Source organism: Vanessa tameamea, chromosome 22 (genome assembly GCF_037043105.1).
Source record: "Vanessa tameamea isolate UH-Manoa-2023 chromosome 22, ilVanTame1 primary haplotype, whole genome shotgun sequence".
Taxonomy (NCBI): domain Eukaryota; kingdom Metazoa; phylum Arthropoda; class Insecta; order Lepidoptera; family Nymphalidae; genus Vanessa; species Vanessa tameamea.
The window spans coordinates 6,135,033-6,153,784 of record NC_087330.1 but is presented as its reverse complement, the minus strand read 5'-3'; the positions used below and the strand labels follow the sequence as shown (position 1 = coordinate 6,153,784).

The 18,752-nt window shown below is 28.8% G+C and overlaps 4 protein-coding genes across 10 annotated transcripts in view; 2 read left to right on the top strand and 2 right to left on the bottom strand.

The window, feature by feature from the left end:
- The window catches only part of LOC113396578 (N-alpha-acetyltransferase 15, NatA auxiliary subunit), a 95,198-nt gene extending 90,354 nt beyond the window's left edge, over positions 1–4,844 (bottom strand). Inside the window, exons 1-7 of the mRNA XM_026634571.2 lie at positions 4,665–4,844; positions 4,303–4,387; positions 3,927–4,189; positions 3,136–3,443; positions 2,206–2,340; positions 1,741–1,878; positions 1,107–1,374 (exon numbers count right to left, since the gene is read on the bottom strand). Coding sequence (XP_026490356.1) covers positions 1,107–1,374; positions 1,741–1,878; positions 2,206–2,340; positions 3,136–3,443; positions 3,927–4,189; positions 4,303–4,387; positions 4,665–4,721 — 1,254 coding nt within the window. The 5' untranslated portion in view covers positions 4,722–4,844. The remainder of the gene's footprint in view (positions 1–1,106; positions 1,375–1,740; positions 1,879–2,205; positions 2,341–3,135; positions 3,444–3,926; positions 4,190–4,302; positions 4,388–4,664) is intronic.
- Positions 4,845–5,196: 352 nt separating this feature from the next.
- Positions 5,197–6,134, top strand: LOC113396579 (uncharacterized). Its single transcript, XM_026634572.2, has one exon. It carries the CDS (start codon positions 5,330–5,332, stop codon positions 6,008–6,010), a length of 681 nt encoding a protein of 226 aa, XP_026490357.1. The 5' UTR covers positions 5,197–5,329; the 3' UTR covers positions 6,011–6,134.
- A 2,893-nt stretch (positions 6,135–9,027) lies between these two features.
- On the bottom strand, positions 9,028–13,096 carry LOC113396593 (uncharacterized). Its single transcript, XM_026634587.2, has 4 exons — positions 12,869–13,096; positions 12,606–12,782; positions 12,187–12,530; positions 9,028–12,083 (listed from the first exon to the last, which is right to left on the bottom strand). Exons 3-4 carry the CDS (start codon positions 12,522–12,524, stop codon positions 11,468–11,470), a joined length of 954 nt encoding a protein of 317 aa, XP_026490372.2. The 5' UTR covers positions 12,525–12,530; positions 12,606–12,782; positions 12,869–13,096; the 3' UTR covers positions 9,028–11,467.
- Positions 13,097–13,574: 478 nt separating this feature from the next.
- LOC113396576 (nuclear transcription factor Y subunit alpha) lies at positions 13,575–18,432 on the top strand. Of its 7 annotated transcripts, none has more exons than XM_064218469.1 (10): positions 13,575–13,730; positions 14,398–14,571; positions 15,003–15,023; positions 15,162–15,225; positions 15,378–15,503; positions 15,695–15,792; positions 16,155–16,340; positions 16,429–16,517; positions 16,649–16,736; positions 16,987–18,432. In XM_064218469.1, exons 2-10 carry the CDS (start codon positions 14,407–14,409, stop codon positions 17,053–17,055), a joined length of 906 nt encoding a protein of 301 aa, XP_064074539.1. In that variant the 5' UTR covers positions 13,575–13,730; positions 14,398–14,406; the 3' UTR covers positions 17,056–18,432. The 7 variants fall into 7 exon arrangements, with proteins under 7 accessions (XP_064074539.1, XP_064074540.1, XP_064074537.1 ...); XM_064218470.1 differs by having other exon boundaries at positions 15,003–15,026; positions 16,429–16,511; XM_064218467.1 differs by having other exon boundaries at positions 15,003–15,026.
- The last annotated feature ends 320 nt before the right edge of the window (positions 18,433–18,752 follow it).

Sequence of the window (18,752 nt, the reverse complement as noted above, 5' to 3'; positions counted from 1 at the left end):
TCATAATGTATATGAGGCATCTTAATGCACTCTGACCGCACCCTATGCTAACAAATAATTTATAATTATGTTTGCGAGTGACAACCTTATAGCTGATACATTACTCGTAATTAAATGTATTTTTATAAATCCTACGTTATGAACGCGCAATGAAAATTTAATTTATTCGTTGCACCGAAAACAAGCAACTAATTGTCTCCGAGGATGCGTACGATACACTGCATAATGCAACTGCATTATTGGAAGGTACCTATGTGTGTGTTCTAAAATAAATTCCCACGCTTACAAACTACGCTCTTAAGATTACCAAAAACATAGAAATATCTGAAGTAATCAATAATATTCATACAACCAGTCGTCTAAATATTTAATACAAGTATTTTGCCCAAATCTATGGGGACGTTCAAAAAATAACAGCTTATTTACATAAATACATTCTTTTAAATTAGATTTTTTTATTGTTAATAAATTACTTTGTGCTTTTCAATCAGAAATATCTTAAAGCACATTCATAATCTTTAATTACAAAAATAGTCATAAAACAAAAAACACCAATGATGTATATATGAGTTCATTAAAATCGGCACTAAAACGGTAACAAGAAAAGTACCCATTAAAAACGAAAGAGATAGTAAAAATCCTTAGACCCTATCTCATTTTTGGATTCTTTCAATGCTTAGAAACCACTGGTACTTTTCTTTTAATGAACTCATATATTTGAAGATATTTGCTCTGATTAATTTGGTCAAAATGGTTATTTTAAATATTTAGATGACTTTAGTTGTATGAATTTATCACTTTAAATGATTTAGATTCTTTGTTTTTGGTCATCTTAAGTATTTCTTTATATATCATACTGACTGTACTAATCTTTATTTCAATAACAAAATACAAATAGGCCAGGCATTACATACATCAACATAAACATTCGCTTGCTATTTATTTTTGGATGAATTATTTAATCTGCATAGAAAGGATTAAGCATATTTTTACGGCAAGACGCCTTGGGAATGCTTTTACTTGTTATTGAGGCCATATGTGGTTATCAATACACATCACATGATAATTGTACACTAAAATATTACTATCTGACATATAATATTTACCTTATATATTCTTCCTTTGACAATAAATAGTTCTATTAATGTAGGTGTATGTTCTATCGCCGCGTCTATATAAAATAGAGCTTTTGTTGTATCTTGCTTGTAATCGAAATGTTGTGCCGCGAAGTAATACGCCCATAGTAATGCACTCGCTGGCTGTTTCACTTCATCTGGCTTAGTGCTAAACACACCAGTCTTTGCCAAATTGTCTATGTATTGTAAAATTAATTTCTCTATTGTGTCTGCCTTGCTTTCGTCTACATATAACGACCTGGAAAGATTAATATGGGGTTTAACTTAAATAATATATTGATGGTAATATTCAGAACATCTATTTATCATTTTTTTTACTTGGAAAATCTGGTGTTTGGAAACTTGTTATGTGATTGGAACTGTGATACTTAAAAAGTCTTATGTCAATATATTAAATATCTAAATCTATACTAATTGAATTTGTTATACATATAATTTATTTACATAACAAATCATGTTACTAAATAAAAATGTACTTAATCTATGTACCTTATAGAATAAGTACTAGGTAGAGTGGTAATCTTTTTTAATGTGATAAGAATCTTATGCTTGGTAATATTTGCTATGTAAGTTTAACTACTTTTAGCTAATGAAATAAACTCACCTCAAGTCCACAAATAGTGGAGGGATGCCTTTATGTAAGCCATGCCTCAAATACTCATCAATGAGCCGCTCAAAAACAGGCAGGTAAGCTTCAGTAAGCTGAAGCCTTCTGGGGGCAATTGCTTTCGGATACTCTAACCTGGAACGGAGAAAAAATATAGCAATATGATAACATAAGTGAATCAGTAAACAATTTAGTGACACTTCCTTCAGTTAAGGAAAAGCATAACCTACAATTACTAATAAGTAGCTAAATTAATTTCTTCTATCACAAAAACATATAACAATTCATTGAACCTCGACAAGTTGAAAACCACACCAAATCGTTCCTTGACATACTTGAAGTGTCAAAAGATCCTTCGTGATTTAATAACTCTCTAACTCAAATTTTTTGGTGTCTCCTTATGGAGGTATATATATAAATATTTTTTAGATCATATGGAAAAGCTTAACAAGTCATACTCACTTATAATCATCATAGAAAGCCACCTTTTCATCAGGACTACTAAGCTGTTTTGCTTCAACTAATTTCTCATAATACATCACATTCTCTGGATTCCTCTTGAGCAAATCTTCATACACCGCTTCAGCTTCCTTAAACCTGAAAATATGAAAAACAAACTTTTATGTACATATCAGTTATATTTTTTTAATTGGTCCACAGTACTTGGCAGTTGGACTTGTCTTGAAATCCTGTTAGGGTAACAACTCATCACATATTCTAGCTCTAAATAACAACTAAGTTGCTAAGTTTTGTTGTGCGCTGGTTTAAAGGGTAAGTGAGCCAGTGTAAGGGTGCACAAGGGTCAAAACAACATAAAAAAAACTAACACCTTAGTTTCCAAGGTTGGCGGCATTGGTGATATTAAGAATGGTTAATATTACTTATAATTCCAATGTCTATGGGCATAGTGACAAGTTATCATCAAGTGGCCCATTTGCCAGTCCGCCCAACCATTTTATTTTTTTTGTTTTTCACTTTTATCATGTAATTTCAATTTATCTTTATATATAATAGTCAGAGTGATAATGTACTCTTTGGAATCAAGCTAGAAAAATGAGAGAAATTTATGTGTACAATTGTCATTAAATATTACATACATTATTTCTATCAGGATATATGATTCTGAGATATTAGAGGGAAGATTCTTTTACTAAATCTAGCATAATCTTGTTATGACATATAAAGGGCTACTAAGATATCCTACATATAAGAAATATAATTTACAAGAATGATAATATAGCATGTTTTGAATAAGTTAATTTCCCCATAGAAACTATTAATTTAATATATAAAATCAAGGATTAATTTATTGAACAAATCAAATTTTCTACAATCTATAATTATAATCAGATTAGATTAAATCTTGTAAAGTATTTTAGTTTGAGTACATACCTCTTTAATTTCAAATAATATTCACCAGAGGTTTCTTTAACAGATAACTTGTCTAAGATCTGATTTTGGAATTTTTGCAAGTGTTGCAGAGCTCTTTCATACTGTCCAGACTCGGCTAATACCATATTCTGGTATAATAACAATTCTGATTGTTCATAATCATAGGGACCCTTCATCTGATTAGTCCTAAAAGCATCAATAATGCTGTTTGCCATTTCATAATCTCCTAGTAGATGGTAGCTCATAGCAAACCCAATCCATGATGTTCTTTGTGTCGGTCGCAACATAAAGAGTTGGTATCGAGTATCCTGAAAGATGTTGATTCATGTAGTACCTAATTATTTCATGCATTCTTGCTAAATAAACAATTATAGTTAAGTTAATAAATGAATATGCTCCAAACCTTCTCCTCAAAGGGAGAGGAGGCCTTAGCCCAGCAGTGGGAAATTTACAGGCTGCTAATGTATTGTAATGTAATAAAAAATATATTAAATAAATTATTGTTAGTCTTATTATTCAATATAAAATATTGCTAATCCTTTTAATAAACACATAGTTTAAACAAGTATAAATATTTAGTTAACAATCTTTTGTAATATTAGGCAAAGTCCGTAAAAATTATATTATTTTAGACACTATTTAAATTCATTATTATTGTAGGAGTTCTAGCATAAAAAAATTTGAGACTTTTATTTATAAAAAAATATTTAATATGCATCCTCAAGTATGTAAAATAAATTTATTTATACTTTAATATCAGCAATCTTTAAGAAATTAATATTAGAACTTACTTTATATCCTTCCAGATCTCTCATCTGAATTTGAAGTAAGGAGAGATCACGTAGAATTTGTATATTCTCCTTCTCCCACTTCAATGCATTACGGTAACATTTAATTGCCTCATCATATTTCTTATCAGATCGTTGAAGAAGTCCATATACGTGCCAGCACACTGGCGACTTCAGATCATTACGTAGACCGCGACGGACATACTCATATGCCTCTTCTTTACGGCCAAGGCAATTCAGTGTTAGGCCTTTCATAGCTAGAGTCTCTAAAATGTTTATGAAAAAAAATTAAATCACATATATATCACTATTTACATTCATTATACGATAAATTTAATTTATTATTAAGGCGATTATTAATAAAGCTGTTCATACTGACCTCCATGCTCTGCAAATTTTGGATTGGATAATATTTGCTTTGCAAACTTCAGCCCATTTTTATATTGTTTGTGTTCGTAACAACGCTGAAAACGGTATAATTATAATTTAAATACTTTAACCTCTATTTATTAAAAGACGCATCTCAAATATTGTAAAAGCGCACATAGAATCTTTTTTGTTTAAAAGAAATTATCGGTTTCATGTCATAACAAAAAAGTTTATTGGATTAATCCACTGTTTTGCGACAAGATAATAGTCTAACAAAATTTTGATATCATTTGTATTATTTTTTATTTGGATATAATAGGTGAGATTGACAAGCCACTCGAAAGAGAATTGAATGTTTACAACTGCACTTACCAAAATTCTTTTGAAAAGAGCATTTTCTTTAGGCGGCAATGGATTGCTGGGTGGCATTTTCCCAAAAGAATACAAATTCTCTTTTTATTATTTCACTAATAAATTGAAATATTGCTAAAAACCTCGTGGCTATAAACCAAAGAAGTCGATGAAGGATTTTAGTCTATAGCAACCTGATCACGTGACCTGTCTTACAATATTGCCACTTTAGTAGGGTAGAATTTTAAATCAATATTACAGTTTAAATTAATATTACTTGAATTGAATAGTTCTAAAATAAAATTAGCTAAGATTGTACATAATTTGTATATTGGGATATTAGAACATTAGATTTTGGCGTATTATTTTAAAGTAAAACGTTGTCATTTCGAAACTATATTTTTAATATTTCGAAATATATTGTTCATTGTTATTTTTTTCATGAACATTAAATAAATTATGTATTTAAATTGAAAATGAATAGAATAATACAAATAATTTTAAATGTGCCAATGTACGTGAAATTCCTATGTCAATGACATTTGACCGCTTGATGTCTGACGAGTAACCTGCTGAAGCTTTCTTGGTGAAGTTCAATTAAGTGTAGCTGAAAAAAAAACATTTTAAAAAAATTTAATATAGTTGTCTTTCAAACAGCCAATAATTTTTTGTAGTGCATAAGTAATATGGGTATAGAAAACATGCGTCGTTGGCCAATGTACATTGTTTTCGCCGTATGCATTTTACTTACCCTTTCACTACTTAATAGTTGGAGTATGGAAACCGAATTACAAACCCGACTTGGAGAGTTAACCGGACAACTACAAGAGTGTTCTAGACAACAAACATCATGTATGGAAGAGTCACTACGATATCAGCAACAACGAGACATATACAATACGAAAGTAAGCGATTTAGAAAGTTCAAAAATGAAATTAAGCACCAATTATTCAGAGTTAAAAACTAAATTAGCAAAATCGGAAATTCAGGTGAACCGAACATTAGTAGATGTGGAATTTTGTAAAACTGAATTACAGTCTTTGAAAAACTTGCAAGTTAGTAAATCGGCTATACTAGAAACCTTAAGGTTGAAAAAGGAAACGTTAACAGCCCAATTAGAAGAAAGAAAGAACAGAATTGACGATCTCGAAAAAGAAATTGCTAGATTAAAGTCTTCAATGACCACCAAAAGTGCTCCAAACCCAGCAGTATCTTCAAAAGTAACACCAGCAGCTCAGCCTCCAAAACTTAGTTCAGCTTTAAATGTTAATAATCCCATTAATGAGCCTGTACTTGAGAACAATGCTAAGGAAGATATAGAAGATCCGAGTGCCCTAAATGATGTAGATAACTTTGATCAAAAATAGTATTGATCAACCTACAACCATCTCACATTTGTGATATCTACTCCTGAGGTATGTTATTAAAACTAATAGCTATCATCTGGCTTCCTGCAACTCATTACTTGCAAAAAATTACTAAATATTTACATTGTTATTTTATAGCAATTTTTAAATAACTTTTGAAAACATAGTGTGAGAATGCTACATTAGTAGCATTTGTTATCTCCGATTTATGTATAAAGTCTTTAGTAATTTTTTGCTATTAATGAATTGTGCCAGTAAGTTAATGCTGTATGCAATATTGATCTGAAGCTAGTATTTTATATGTTTCATTATAAATTAGTACTATTTTAAATTTCTTTATTATAATAATATTATTTTAACAAATGTATAGTTATATTTTGGACAATGCAATATTATTATGAATATTGATTACAATAAAATGTTTTTGTCATTTCTAAACCAATAAGGCTTTACATTTTCTTTAAAATTTTTGTATTATAAGCAAAGTATTATAAAATTTAATTAAAATGTCACAATTTATCTACAAAAATTATGCCAAAAATTATTGTTGGACTTGATGATAATGTTTGTTTTTTAAAGCAATAATGTAATAAGATGTACACAATAATTAGAAAAATATGCGAATTAATTGTAATAAGTATTTATAGTCCTTCTAGATATAATGGAGATGGTGCGAATTCCATAGCTACATTCATTTTATTAAATAAAAAAGTGCAAATGGAATGAAAATTGATTCATTTGTATGGTGGCTAAAGGGCTTCAGATTGAAAGCCCAGACTTTTATATTCTGTTGGATTTATATATAAAAGAAGAATCTTTTATTAATTTTGAATAGTAATTATAGTGTAACATTATAATATGAAAATAACATTAGATAATGGCTAAAAATATTTACTCTTCAGTGAAACTTTAAAATTTTCATTTCACCAAGCATTCATGAAAACAATTGTGTTATTTGATTTCTTGTTCTAATAATTACTGGAAATCATGTAGAAGTACTTTTATATTCTTGTGTTATTATTTAAACAAAATTGACTACTAAAAATGTTCTTAGTAAAAATAAGACTCATTCTAAATTTACATTACACAACATGACAAATTAATTCTTAAGTATTTCCTAACAATATTTACCTATCTATATACCAATATTAATATAACAAAGCATTTCATACTAAACAGATGTTTGTTTACTAAATTTTCATTGTTGATTACCTAAATTTGTTTCAAATCAATAATAATTATGTCTTTGATTTGAAATAAATTAATTAATAACATAGTTAATATTATATAATAAAAAAATTGGTGCATTAATTGTTTTGCATTATAATATAAACATCACAAAGTTATCAAATATGACACTTAACATTGTTTAGTTACCATTTGTTTGTATAAAATAGCAAGGATTTAAATGCTATATTTGTGTTTAAGATACTTTGCTTTTTTATTAAGTTAATTATGCCATGATGGTGCCACAATTTTAAATCTGACATTTTAAGTTTTAATACTCATTCTAATGAAATTTGTACAAAATGTAGGTAAACCTAAATGATTATAATATAATGTTTCATGGTTTTTAAACATAAATATGCATTAAGTACACTGATTTGTTTCCATACAAATACAAATGAAATTAATCAAATTTTTGCTCAATTGTGCATGCTGTTATGTAATAATACTATATATGTTCTGCATTGTAAATGTTAATGTTGTGATACATAGTGATGTTGATTCTTTGAAATTATCAAATATAAAAAACAATCTGCTGATAGTTGTTAAAATTTTAATATTAAAAAAATAATTGTAAACAGTAAATTTTTCCAATCTCTCTCTAACATTATTTGGAATATGTATTTGACAATTCCACCATAATTTTTTAGCAATACGATTTTAAAATGTTATGATAAAAAATACAAACACTACACATTACATTACATTTTCGCGGCAAAAAAGTATTGTGGCATATAGCAATGATTGGTTTAGTTACTTATTTTATAAATAGCACTTATTATCTATTTTCAATTAATCCATCTATTTTTAAAATATTGTAAAATTAGTTTTTGATTAGAGGTGTTAAATTATTTATGTTTTCTTTTTGCCACATGTAATAATAAAAAAAGAAGATTTCGACTTCGTATTATTATGTATGTAACTACATATGTTATTTCCGTTACACAATAGATGCATTTCTCTTAAATCATAGTTTTACTGAAAAAATTGTAAAAAACACCGTGATGTTCTTTGAAGTATCTTTAGATATTTACAATTTTAGTTTAATTAGTTCTAGATGTATTGATGATTAAATTTTATATAGGACTTTTTATTCTTTTAGTTTCATTACCTTTTCTCTATTGATAAGAACTACTATTTAAATCGTGAAAAATGTAATTGGTTTCGCGCTGGTCGGGCGTTGTACACTTTATTTTTATAATCCATGCGGATGTTTATTTATTTATCGCAACCCGCCTCTCTTAGCGGAAACTTTTATGATCTAACGAAAACTAGTTATTATTAGCTACTGAAACGAATGGCAATAACAACAACTATGTTATATATATTTTTTATTATTAATCGTTTATATCTTTTTTCACTCCGTTATATTTTTCCGCCTTGTTGCGATCGCGACCCCGTCTTTTCTTACGTGTTATCGGTTGCCATGGGCGACAATCCCTTTTGCGTAATTGTTAATGAGTGACGTTCGGAAAAGACTGGGTCGGCTATTCAATTTCAAGGCTTGGCTTGGCTTGGCTTAGCTTAGCATATAGCGTTACACTACTTATTTCATTACTGTAATGCCACCACTTGAATTGTCATACCAGAAGTACAGAGGAAAGTATCTTATTAATAAACAAAAGTAAAGTAAGTCTTTAAATATCCCAATAATGGGCTTCTTCTCTTTTTGAAAAGGCGTGGAGCTTATTCCACTATTCTGCTTTAATTCGGATAGATGAATATACATTTTTATCCGACATGCAGGTTTCCTAGCGAAGTTATGAGAAAAGTAAATAAAAATAGTAACGTATTTCTAAACAACTTTATTTCTTAAAACTGCTAAGAATAAAATGAAAAACAAAAACATATTACTTCAAGTAATGTTTTAAAATAGGTAAAGAATAATATGCGATAGGCTACATGATCAAATATCATTCGTTCTTGTACAAACCAGTTTGCGTAAAGACTGAAGCTATGCCATAAAACCGGCGCACGCGTACAGACCGTACGATACAGTTATTAAATATTTTTTTAAAGTTTTGATTGGCTTTCGACCAGTATAATACTGTAAGGGGGCCATTCAAATATTAAATAAACATTAGAAAGGGCTATGCCTAGCTAAGTTTTGCAAGAATTGGTAGATTTTATTTGTCATTCGTACAACTTGAGTAACTCTTGTCTGTCTGTCGGTCTTTAACACTGTCACGTATAATAGTAAATTTGATTTTTTTTTCGTCTAAATAGTCTCAAAGCTGAGAATGCGTCATAAAAAGTAGGGGCCATCGGTTTGACACTAAGTACGTGCAACTAATGAAGTAGTATGACGTTTGGCGATAGCCAATTCTGCTTAAGTAATAGTTGAATGGCTAATAAATGACTAGTGTTGCTATGAAAATACTGTTTTACTGTAAAGGCGGCTGTTGTTCTTTCAATAAAATCTGTAAAAAATGCTAATTTTCTTGTGTTTTGGCTGTTGAGCAGTTTAATGCGCAAACTGGATTCCACTAAATTAGTTTTACATGCAGCCCGAACTATTACTATCAGCTAAACATAACTATGGCCACGAATTTTACTTTACTTAAAAAAAACACAATTTTAAATGAACAAATGACCAATAACAACTTTACATATGCTGTGAGCTATTCACTAAATTAATTATAGAAATCTAACAATGTGTCTAAAAATATTTGAAACGTGTATTATAACTTATTTTTATTCTCTATAATTTTTTACTTAGTTACTGATAGGTAAAGAAACTTGACACTTCTTAATAATGGCATCCATCCAATTTTAAACATTAAGTTAGTCATACCATAAACTAATTGTGACAACATATCCCTATAAAGATAACCACCAAATGCGTACCGACGTATCAAGAGACAATTGTCATTGCAAAATGGGACAGATATACTAGAGAGCATTAATGCATTTAAACTTTATCCAGTTACAAATTCAGCATTCCAGTCTTGATTCGTTTTGTACTACTCTAAGGGGCAAAAAATATCAACGCATAGTCATTTTTTATGAACATGGTACAATATGTATGTGATGCAACTTAAAAAAAAAAAGAAAGTTATTTAATTTAATTACATTTTGAAATATTTATCTTCTTACTATCATATTTTATGAATAGCCGCTAATAACAATATTCATATAAAAACAATGTTATCGTGTGTAAATTTTCTCATTATATTTAAAATATCGACTACATAATACACTACGCTAAAATAGTATGGAACAGTGTCTATGACTCTTATTCAGACACAGGTTGATATCAGTGGTATTTCACTGAGATTTTATTTATTTTAAGCTTAGAAAATATATAAAAATTACATAACTTGGCCTCTATATTTGAAATACTTATCTAATTTCAAAATCAAATTTTGTTTTTATTGATGTCTAATAACTAGATTTTTAGATTTCGATTTTTTTCAGGCCATAAAGATTTGACTGAAAATGTATATAGCATATTGTGTGTGGTTTATCTCAGATATAACATGTTAATATATACATTCATGTCTAATCCATCTTTCACATCTACTTCAAAATTCACATGGCAGTAAAAGAAAATCACAATCATCAAAACGACAATACTCTTGTTATACATTTATTGGCATAACCAAGATTTTAAGCAAAAGGCTACTAATAAATGGTCAAATTACTTTGTTCACAAAATAAAAGTATGTTATAATATATAGTACGTAGTCCATCACAATTCAAGGCACACATTTATGACAAACTTTCAACTGTTTCTGTGGTAATGTTTAAAACATTACCATACATCAGTTGAAAGTTGTTAGTTGTTAATATTATTAAAGGTATATTTTAATATTAATATATTTCATTCAGATCTTCTCATGAACACATACATAAAAGAAAAGATTACTTAAAACAATATGGTATAAATAGTATTTATTTGTCAAATATGTTTTTGTTCAGTTAAATAATATTATTTAGAGACATGTTCTTTTTTATGTAACATACAGTTTATTTTGTGTCCGAAATTATATTATACAAATTCATAGTAAATAAGTCTGTTTATACTGATTACTTTTAAATTTCAGTGTTGGTGTTAAATTCTTAGGCACATGTAAACAAAGTATTTGAACGTAATGCTACATAATAATCCATAAGAAAGTATGTCATGATAAATAAAATTATTTGAAGAAAATTAAGATTCTAGAAGTAAACCTTTAAGGGTTATTCTAGAAACAATAATTATTAGTGTATACAGAAGTACACAACACATTAATCTGAAGCTGCTTCTTCGAATGCAGCTAATAAATTCCTACGACACTTACTTTCGTCACTATATCGTAAAGCCCAAATTATATACTCTCCTATATTAAGAGGATCCTCCGAGTAACTAATTTGTACTTTGCATTTCCTATCCCATTTCATGCAATCTGAACTACGACTATTTCTAGTTCTATTAAATTCAACATAACCATCACATTCAACAGCTAATTTAGGTAGTTGGGCATTTAATGCCTCATGTGAACTCTCAGAACCTGTACCACTTGTAGACGGAAGGCAATCACCCTGACCATATTCCACATTTGGAGGTGTTATGGAGGAACTTTTATGTTTGCATTTTTCTGTTATACCATCACCATTATTGCTTATTACAACATCAACTTCAGGATTTTCTCGTATATGATATCTCTGTTCATTAACTCCAAAATTGATGTTTGATTTTTTTCTTTTACACTCAATTTCATCATCATCATTGGGCTTGCATCCTTCAGCCCACTGTGGACTGTTGCATGTAGTTTGAATTTTTCTTTTACCTGATTTTTGTGTTTTTGGAATGTTAGTAGTTTCAGGGGAATGTAAAGGACTGATTAAAATATTTTCACTATTTCTGTAAAAAAATTAAACAATGTTATAAATACATACATATAGTAATTGAGTATAACAAATATTTCAATTTTACAAAATTAAATTAATTATTCAATTCAAATCACCTATGTAATCTTTCATTTCTTGTCTCAATTTTTTCAATACTTTGTACAGTCGTAAAGTCATGTCGGGAACATTGAATGTCATTTTTAACAAAAGCTGCAACTTTTTTCCTAGTCTTTATAGTCCTCCCAAACCATTCCAGTGTGACATCATCTGACAAAAATAAACTGAATTTCTGGCGATCATTATCAACCAACTGCTTATACCATACAATCAATTTTTTGGCTGATTCCTGTTTCAAATGTTGAGTATTTGTATTGTTATTAGTTTCTCTATTTGTGCTATTAATATTCCTGTAGTTGCTTTTTCTTTTTTGAGGAGTTTTTGCAAAATTTGACATTTTGTTCTGAAAACAGTTTTAAATAAATAAAATAATATCAACAACAAAAAAACTGTTTGAATTATAGTTTTTAGTACCTACATTTTTCACTTAGTATATCTACAACTCTATGCGAGCTTGTCGCTTGGCGGGCTAACTCAAGACGAAGAGCTTCTAGGCGGTTTTTACTTTCTTCAATGTATGCAGTGATGGATAAATTTATTTCCAAAATTTCTTTATGTAGAGAAGTGACGTTTTGAGTATTTGAGAGGATATTTTCTGGAAGAAAATTTATAAATTGATATTAAACAATTGGGAAACAAAAGAAATTGACAAGTTTCTATTTTCAAACAATCTTAACCTACTTAAACACTTTGATGCTTCCAATGCCAAATGTTCACGGTTTAAGTCGTCAGAAATTGTAGAATTCATTTTACGTTTTCCGGAAATAACTAAATTAACATATGTAATTACAATAATTGCATTCAAAATTGAATAAAAATGAGGCTAAATTAAATTAATATATTAAACTGACCAACAATCAAAACCAATATTATCTATGATCAACACAACAAACTTGTTTGACAATGAAATGACAGAAATAGACAAACTAAAGCGTCGCTTTTTTACTCTTAAAGCTAAAGTCACCAAAGCCGGCTATCAAACAGTCTCGAATTATGAAATTAATAATAAATAATAAAAAATGAATTGATTTTTTTAATTAAATGAAAACAATTTCTTAGTAATAAAAATGTATTTAACTCAGATATATTATTTATATGTTTCATATTTTAAATACAAATAGGTTTGTAAAATAATTCATAATAAATATCATCCACTTAATTTATTCGATAAATTAATTTTTAAATAAATATATTTTTTTGTAATTTAATTGTAGGTTATGGGGTTATACGACTTTGTTCCTTGTATAGTAATTGTTTTTACATTTTTTGATTGCTTTAGCAATATTTTTTTACCAAAATAAAAGTCGTTGTACACTAATAAATATTTATAATAATTACACTCAAATTAGAACTTAATACTCACTTATCGGACTATAGACAATATTTTAATTATGAGAAAGAGCATTGGATGGCAGAACAGTTGCGCTTCTTTGGGAGTGGTAATGTGTCGAACCAATCTACAGCGTTCTTGTGATCATTGACATCGGCCATTGGTCTATTCTTTGTCAACCAATCATTGAAAAACCAGTGAGGAATATCCAATGTAAGTCCACAATATTTGACGATTATTATTCGCGATGGTTGAGTCGGTGTTATTATTAAATATTACTTTTAATTTTCTTTACCAAGTCTTAGATTTGGATGTGTATAATGAAATTACTTAAAAAGCAGCCATCTTGGTTACGTTGGCTTCGCTGGCCTCGACTGAATGACGTATGGCATATTCTCAGATAATAATTTCCTGAGGTAATAGAATACCACTTATTTCTTATCATCATTAAAGAATGTGGCAAGTCTTCTACACAACTAACTACTAATTTTCCGAAGACCTTTAAAGAGAGATAGCGCTTTAGTATTTCTCTAGCATTAGTTCATAAAAATAAATAATTAAACATTCAACAATACTAAACTTATTAATTCAACAAAAGAAAAAAAGTTATTTTTTTTCTAATTCTGTTTATTTGACAATAAAATTACTGATATTAAGTATAGTTCGTTCTAGGTTGTGATGACAAACAGCGTATATCCGATTGTGTTGCTTTCTGAAACAATAGATTCTTCAAAAAAAAAAACATCTGTTACATCTGGTATTTTAATATGTTCCAAAAATAATGATTCTAGACATTATAGAAATTATACAAATAAAAAATGTTTTAGGGCATCTTAATAGCTTAGTTTAGTATTTCATAAAATTTTGTTATCAATTCCAGTCATGAACCATGGAGCATGCTCAGATTCAGACTTCAGATGGTTCACAAGTGATGACCATCAACGGACAACAGCTACAAGTTTTACAGATGAATAACAGCCCACATATGATACAGGGCCCAAATGGACAACATATTGTCATACACTCAATACCATCGTCAGCACCTACAATTCAGGTAATTAATTGTTTTAATCTTTGCAAATATCTATTGCAATTTATTTCCATAGGAAAATTAGTTTTCTATGCACAACTAAGCCTGATTATTTGAATATCATTAATGTTATTTTTATAGTTCGACTATGTATACAAAACACTGCCATTTCATTTGCAGTATAGAGACATTAAATTCAAGCAACTTTTTTTTTAAACTTTATAATAAAGAAATTTCCATTAGTATTTTAAAACATTATATACTCATATCTTTGAAACAATCATATTCCTATCAATTATTGTTATCATTGCTGTGATTGTGATGATACTGATGTGAAATAACATTTACTATTATATTGATTCTGTAGGCAAATTTATGTTATATTATCAAATTTAAATATATGCCATATTTACTATGTTTTAATATTACATATATTTTTTTATACATGCAATCAGATTGGAGCCCCTCAAATCCAGGTGGTAGTATCAGCTTTGTAATATTGTTGTTGTGTTATTGGAAATACACATAATCACAGCTAATAATTTCTAATATTAATTCAATTATGAACATAACACTGATGTTGCCATGTTTAATAAAGTATAAATATTTTATAGGTGGCAGCTCCAAATGGGCAGCAATTACAACAATTACAAGTTTTGCCACTGTCAAGCCTTCAAGGTAAGCAACCAATCAATATTTAATATATTAATGCTTTTAACTTTATTATTATTTAATAAATATAATTTAAAGACTATTTGCTTATATACCATGTTCTACATTTACACTGAAGGATATCCTTTATTTATTTACTATTTATTTTTATGTGGCAGGGACAAGCAGTAACATCCAACCAATGCAGCTTGTACAGACACCAGATGGACAGACGTATATATATCAACCGACAGCCGGAACTTCCCAACCTCAAATTGATCAGCACCAGATCATACACCAGCCAGGTAAACTAGCTTTTAAACATGTTTATGATATTTTGAATTTTTAATATTTCACTTGGGCTTATATGATCTATGATGTAAATATTAAAGATACTAAAGAATATTCCACACATTGAACAGATACTTAAATGCACAGTGCATTTAAGTATCTGTTTTCTCTGAAACCAATTTTATATATATATTTTTTTTTACAGGCACACTTATCAATCTAAATGGAAACCTTGTCCAAGTTGCTGGTGTTGGCAATGCAGTACAACCACAACAAATTGTAAATCAACCCAACATTGTGATGGTAAGTAAAATAGATTCACAATAATGTTGCCATAAAAAAAAGCTCTTAGATATTAATTAAACATTCATTCCTTATTATCATTATGTAAAGTAACCATTCTAATTCCATAAAGGTATGATACAATCATAGATATCTAAGAGATATTAGTGCATTAGTGTTAGAATAAATTTCTTATGGTGCAAATGTCTATGGGCAGTGGGGACCGTGGTCAGGTGGCCCATTTGCATTTCGCTTACCTATATCATAAAAATAAAATAAAATTAAAAGGTAGCTCATGATATGCTCTAACATCCTTGGAAACAATTAATGTATTCATTGCAATCTCAAGTGGATATTTATAACCATGATCAAACTAATTGCAGATGGTGAACGGAAACAGTGGTGCAACAACTTCTGCAGCATCATCAGAGGGAGCTGCATCTTCTACAGCAGGCTCAGATGAAGAACCCCTCTTGTACGTGAATGCTAGACAGTATAAACGTATATTGAGGAGACGTGCCGCAAGAGCTAAGCTGCATGAACAAGGGAAGATACCTAAAGAGAGACCTGTGAGTAAGATATTTTAAATTTATTGTAAATAATGAATATTGAAAACTGCCATTTTAGTAATTGTCATATTTTTAAATTTTATTTCAGAAATACCTTCATGAGTCCAGACATCGACATGCCATGAATAGAATAAGAGGAGAAGGTGGTCGATTCAACTCTGGCAGCAGGAAGTCAGTGTAATAAATGAATTTATTATATTTTGAGAATGAATTTTAACCTCATAATTATAATTAGTAGTAGTATAACAGTGAAAACCGATACATGTTTTAATACAATTAGTTTGTTCAAATTGTTTCATTAATTACAGGAACATGGAGCAAGTAGATCAGACCTCTGCAACACAAAAGATGCTAGAAGACATCAAACCAGATACAGTTTCCATCACAATAATTCAGGTAATTTATATGATTTTTGTACAATAACATTTAAAAGTAATTAGCTTCATTAAATATTAATTATTTAGTACCTGTTCTAAATGATTCAGTGCAGGTACCTTATAATAGAAATGTTTTTGAGTTAGTGTAAAGTAAAGACACTTATTATTATTGAGTATTGATAATAACATTAAAGTTAGACAATGTTGTAATACATATTATATATAAATTATTTAAATATCATCATTAACTTTTTTTATTATATTCATAGGATGAAGAATTACAAGAAAACCAAACAACATGGCGGCGCCTCGCACCACAACCCTTAACGTCCACATAGCAATTTCAAGTTGCCTATCACCAACCAAAGTAAATAAACAGGCTCTTGTTGCCAATGTTGGATGAGCATTACAGAGGAACACTATTACAGTGTGGATTTGTGAATTTGCAAGTTTCGAAATCACAATTAAATTGTACATAGTTAAGTGACAAATCGGAGAAACTGAATTTTTACGAACACTGGTAATTTATAACTAAGCTGTATGAAAAATATTAAAATTTTACTTTGATACCTCTACTAAAAGATATGTACGTATCGTTAAATTATATAAATTTATAGTTTTATATGACGTTTATTTCAAAAGCACTCTAAAGACTGATATGCTGTCAGGATTCGAACCTGCGACTACTACGTGGTCATAACTAGAATAACATTTACTTATTCAATTAGTGAAATATATAAAATGCAAGATTTTTTTTTATTTTGAATTAATGTAATAATATTTTATAAATTAAATATATACATAGATTTTAGATAAACAATAACATTACCAAAAATAACCTAATTACTAATCTCCAATCAGTTTGAACATAAGATAAGAAGTTTCGCAATATAGGTATGTGGGTTTGTTTAACGAATTCCTAGTAATAATAGATTTAAAACATGGTATTTTTAATAATTAGTGTATTAAGTTTTTATTTATAATATTGTTAAATGTTTTTCCATATTATACAGTGTGTTTACAATTTAAAAGGAGTATATGTAATTACAATTATTTATTTTTCATTACTGCAGATTGACCTTGTTCAAGTTAAGACAACACTGTCTGAAAGTAATGTCCAAAAATGAAAGGAAATGGAAACATTTTGAAAAAAATGTTAATTATTTTTCTTTTTTATTTAGTTGTACACATTCTGATTAAGTATGTAAGATCATTTGTCTTGTGACAGATTTATTCGTTTGTTATGTGAACTGGTTTTATAAACACAAACTTACTATGTAATATTTTAAGGACTGGTAAAGTATTTTTCTGACTTTTCACTCTGTAACACATATCTAATTTAATGCAGAATATTTTGTAGTAATATAAACGAATAGGTGTTTATGTAATAAATATGGGATTCTGCTATTACAGTAATGCAACTGTTTATAATCCAAGTTTAGCTGTGAAATGTTTTGGATTTTTTTTAAAATCATTGTATTTTTTCCGTAAAACTTATTATTACATATATATTTTTAATAAATTGCTGTAAACGATGGACGTGGTAGTGTTATAACAAAAATATCATATATGTAAGTCACAGATACATTGGTCTAATTAACTATGGCGGGGTATGTCTAGTGTAATGTGTATTTATGTAAATATCTAAATATAATTAAAACTAAGTATGTATGGTTTTTATATTGCAAAGTACAAAATATACATATTGCACAATATCATATTTTTATTATTAAAAATTCTAATAATACATTTAACTTGTACGATCTCTATTACTTCTGACTGTAAATTAATTATTTTATCCAATACTATCTATTTTAATGTTACATGTAGAACTTAAAATTCTGTCTACTTGTAAGTTGTGAATGGATTTTTTTTCTTTAAGCTGAACATAACATTACAACATTCTTCTCCTCCTCGCTCGGATGCGTGCAAGTGTACTGTACTGACAAAAAGTCGAACAGACCGGACACAAGTATTTGATCAGACGCGGCCTTAAGAAGCCATACAGGTATGGTACGCCTGGGAACTTTCTATT

What these genes read in the sequence shown, in the direction of transcription:
- LOC113396579 (XM_026634572.2), top strand. Translation starts at nt 5,330, where the DNA reads ATGGGTATAGAAAACATGCGTCGTTGGCCAATGTACATTGTTTTCGCC.
- LOC113396576 (XM_064218467.1), top strand. Translation starts at nt 14,407, where the DNA reads ATGGAGCATGCTCAGATTCAGACTTCAGATGGTTCACAAGTGATGACC. An exon ending in CGTCAGCACCTACAATTCAG is followed by an intron (nt 14,572 to 15,002) that starts GTAATTAATTGT and finishes ACATGCAATCAG; the next exon opens with ATTGGAGCCCCTCAAATCCA. An exon ending in TTTCCATCACAATAATTCAG is followed by an intron (nt 16,737 to 16,986) that starts GTAATTTATATG and finishes TTATATTCATAG; the next exon opens with GATGAAGAATTACAAGAAAA.
- LOC113396593 (XM_026634587.2), bottom strand. Translation starts at nt 12,524, where the DNA reads ATGTCAAATTTTGCAAAAACTCCTCAAAAAAGAAAAAGCAACTACAGG. An exon ending in AGAAATGAAAGATTACATAG is followed by an intron (nt 12,084 to 12,186) that starts GTGATTTGAATT and finishes ATTTTTTTACAG; the next exon opens with AAATAGTGAAAATATTTTAA.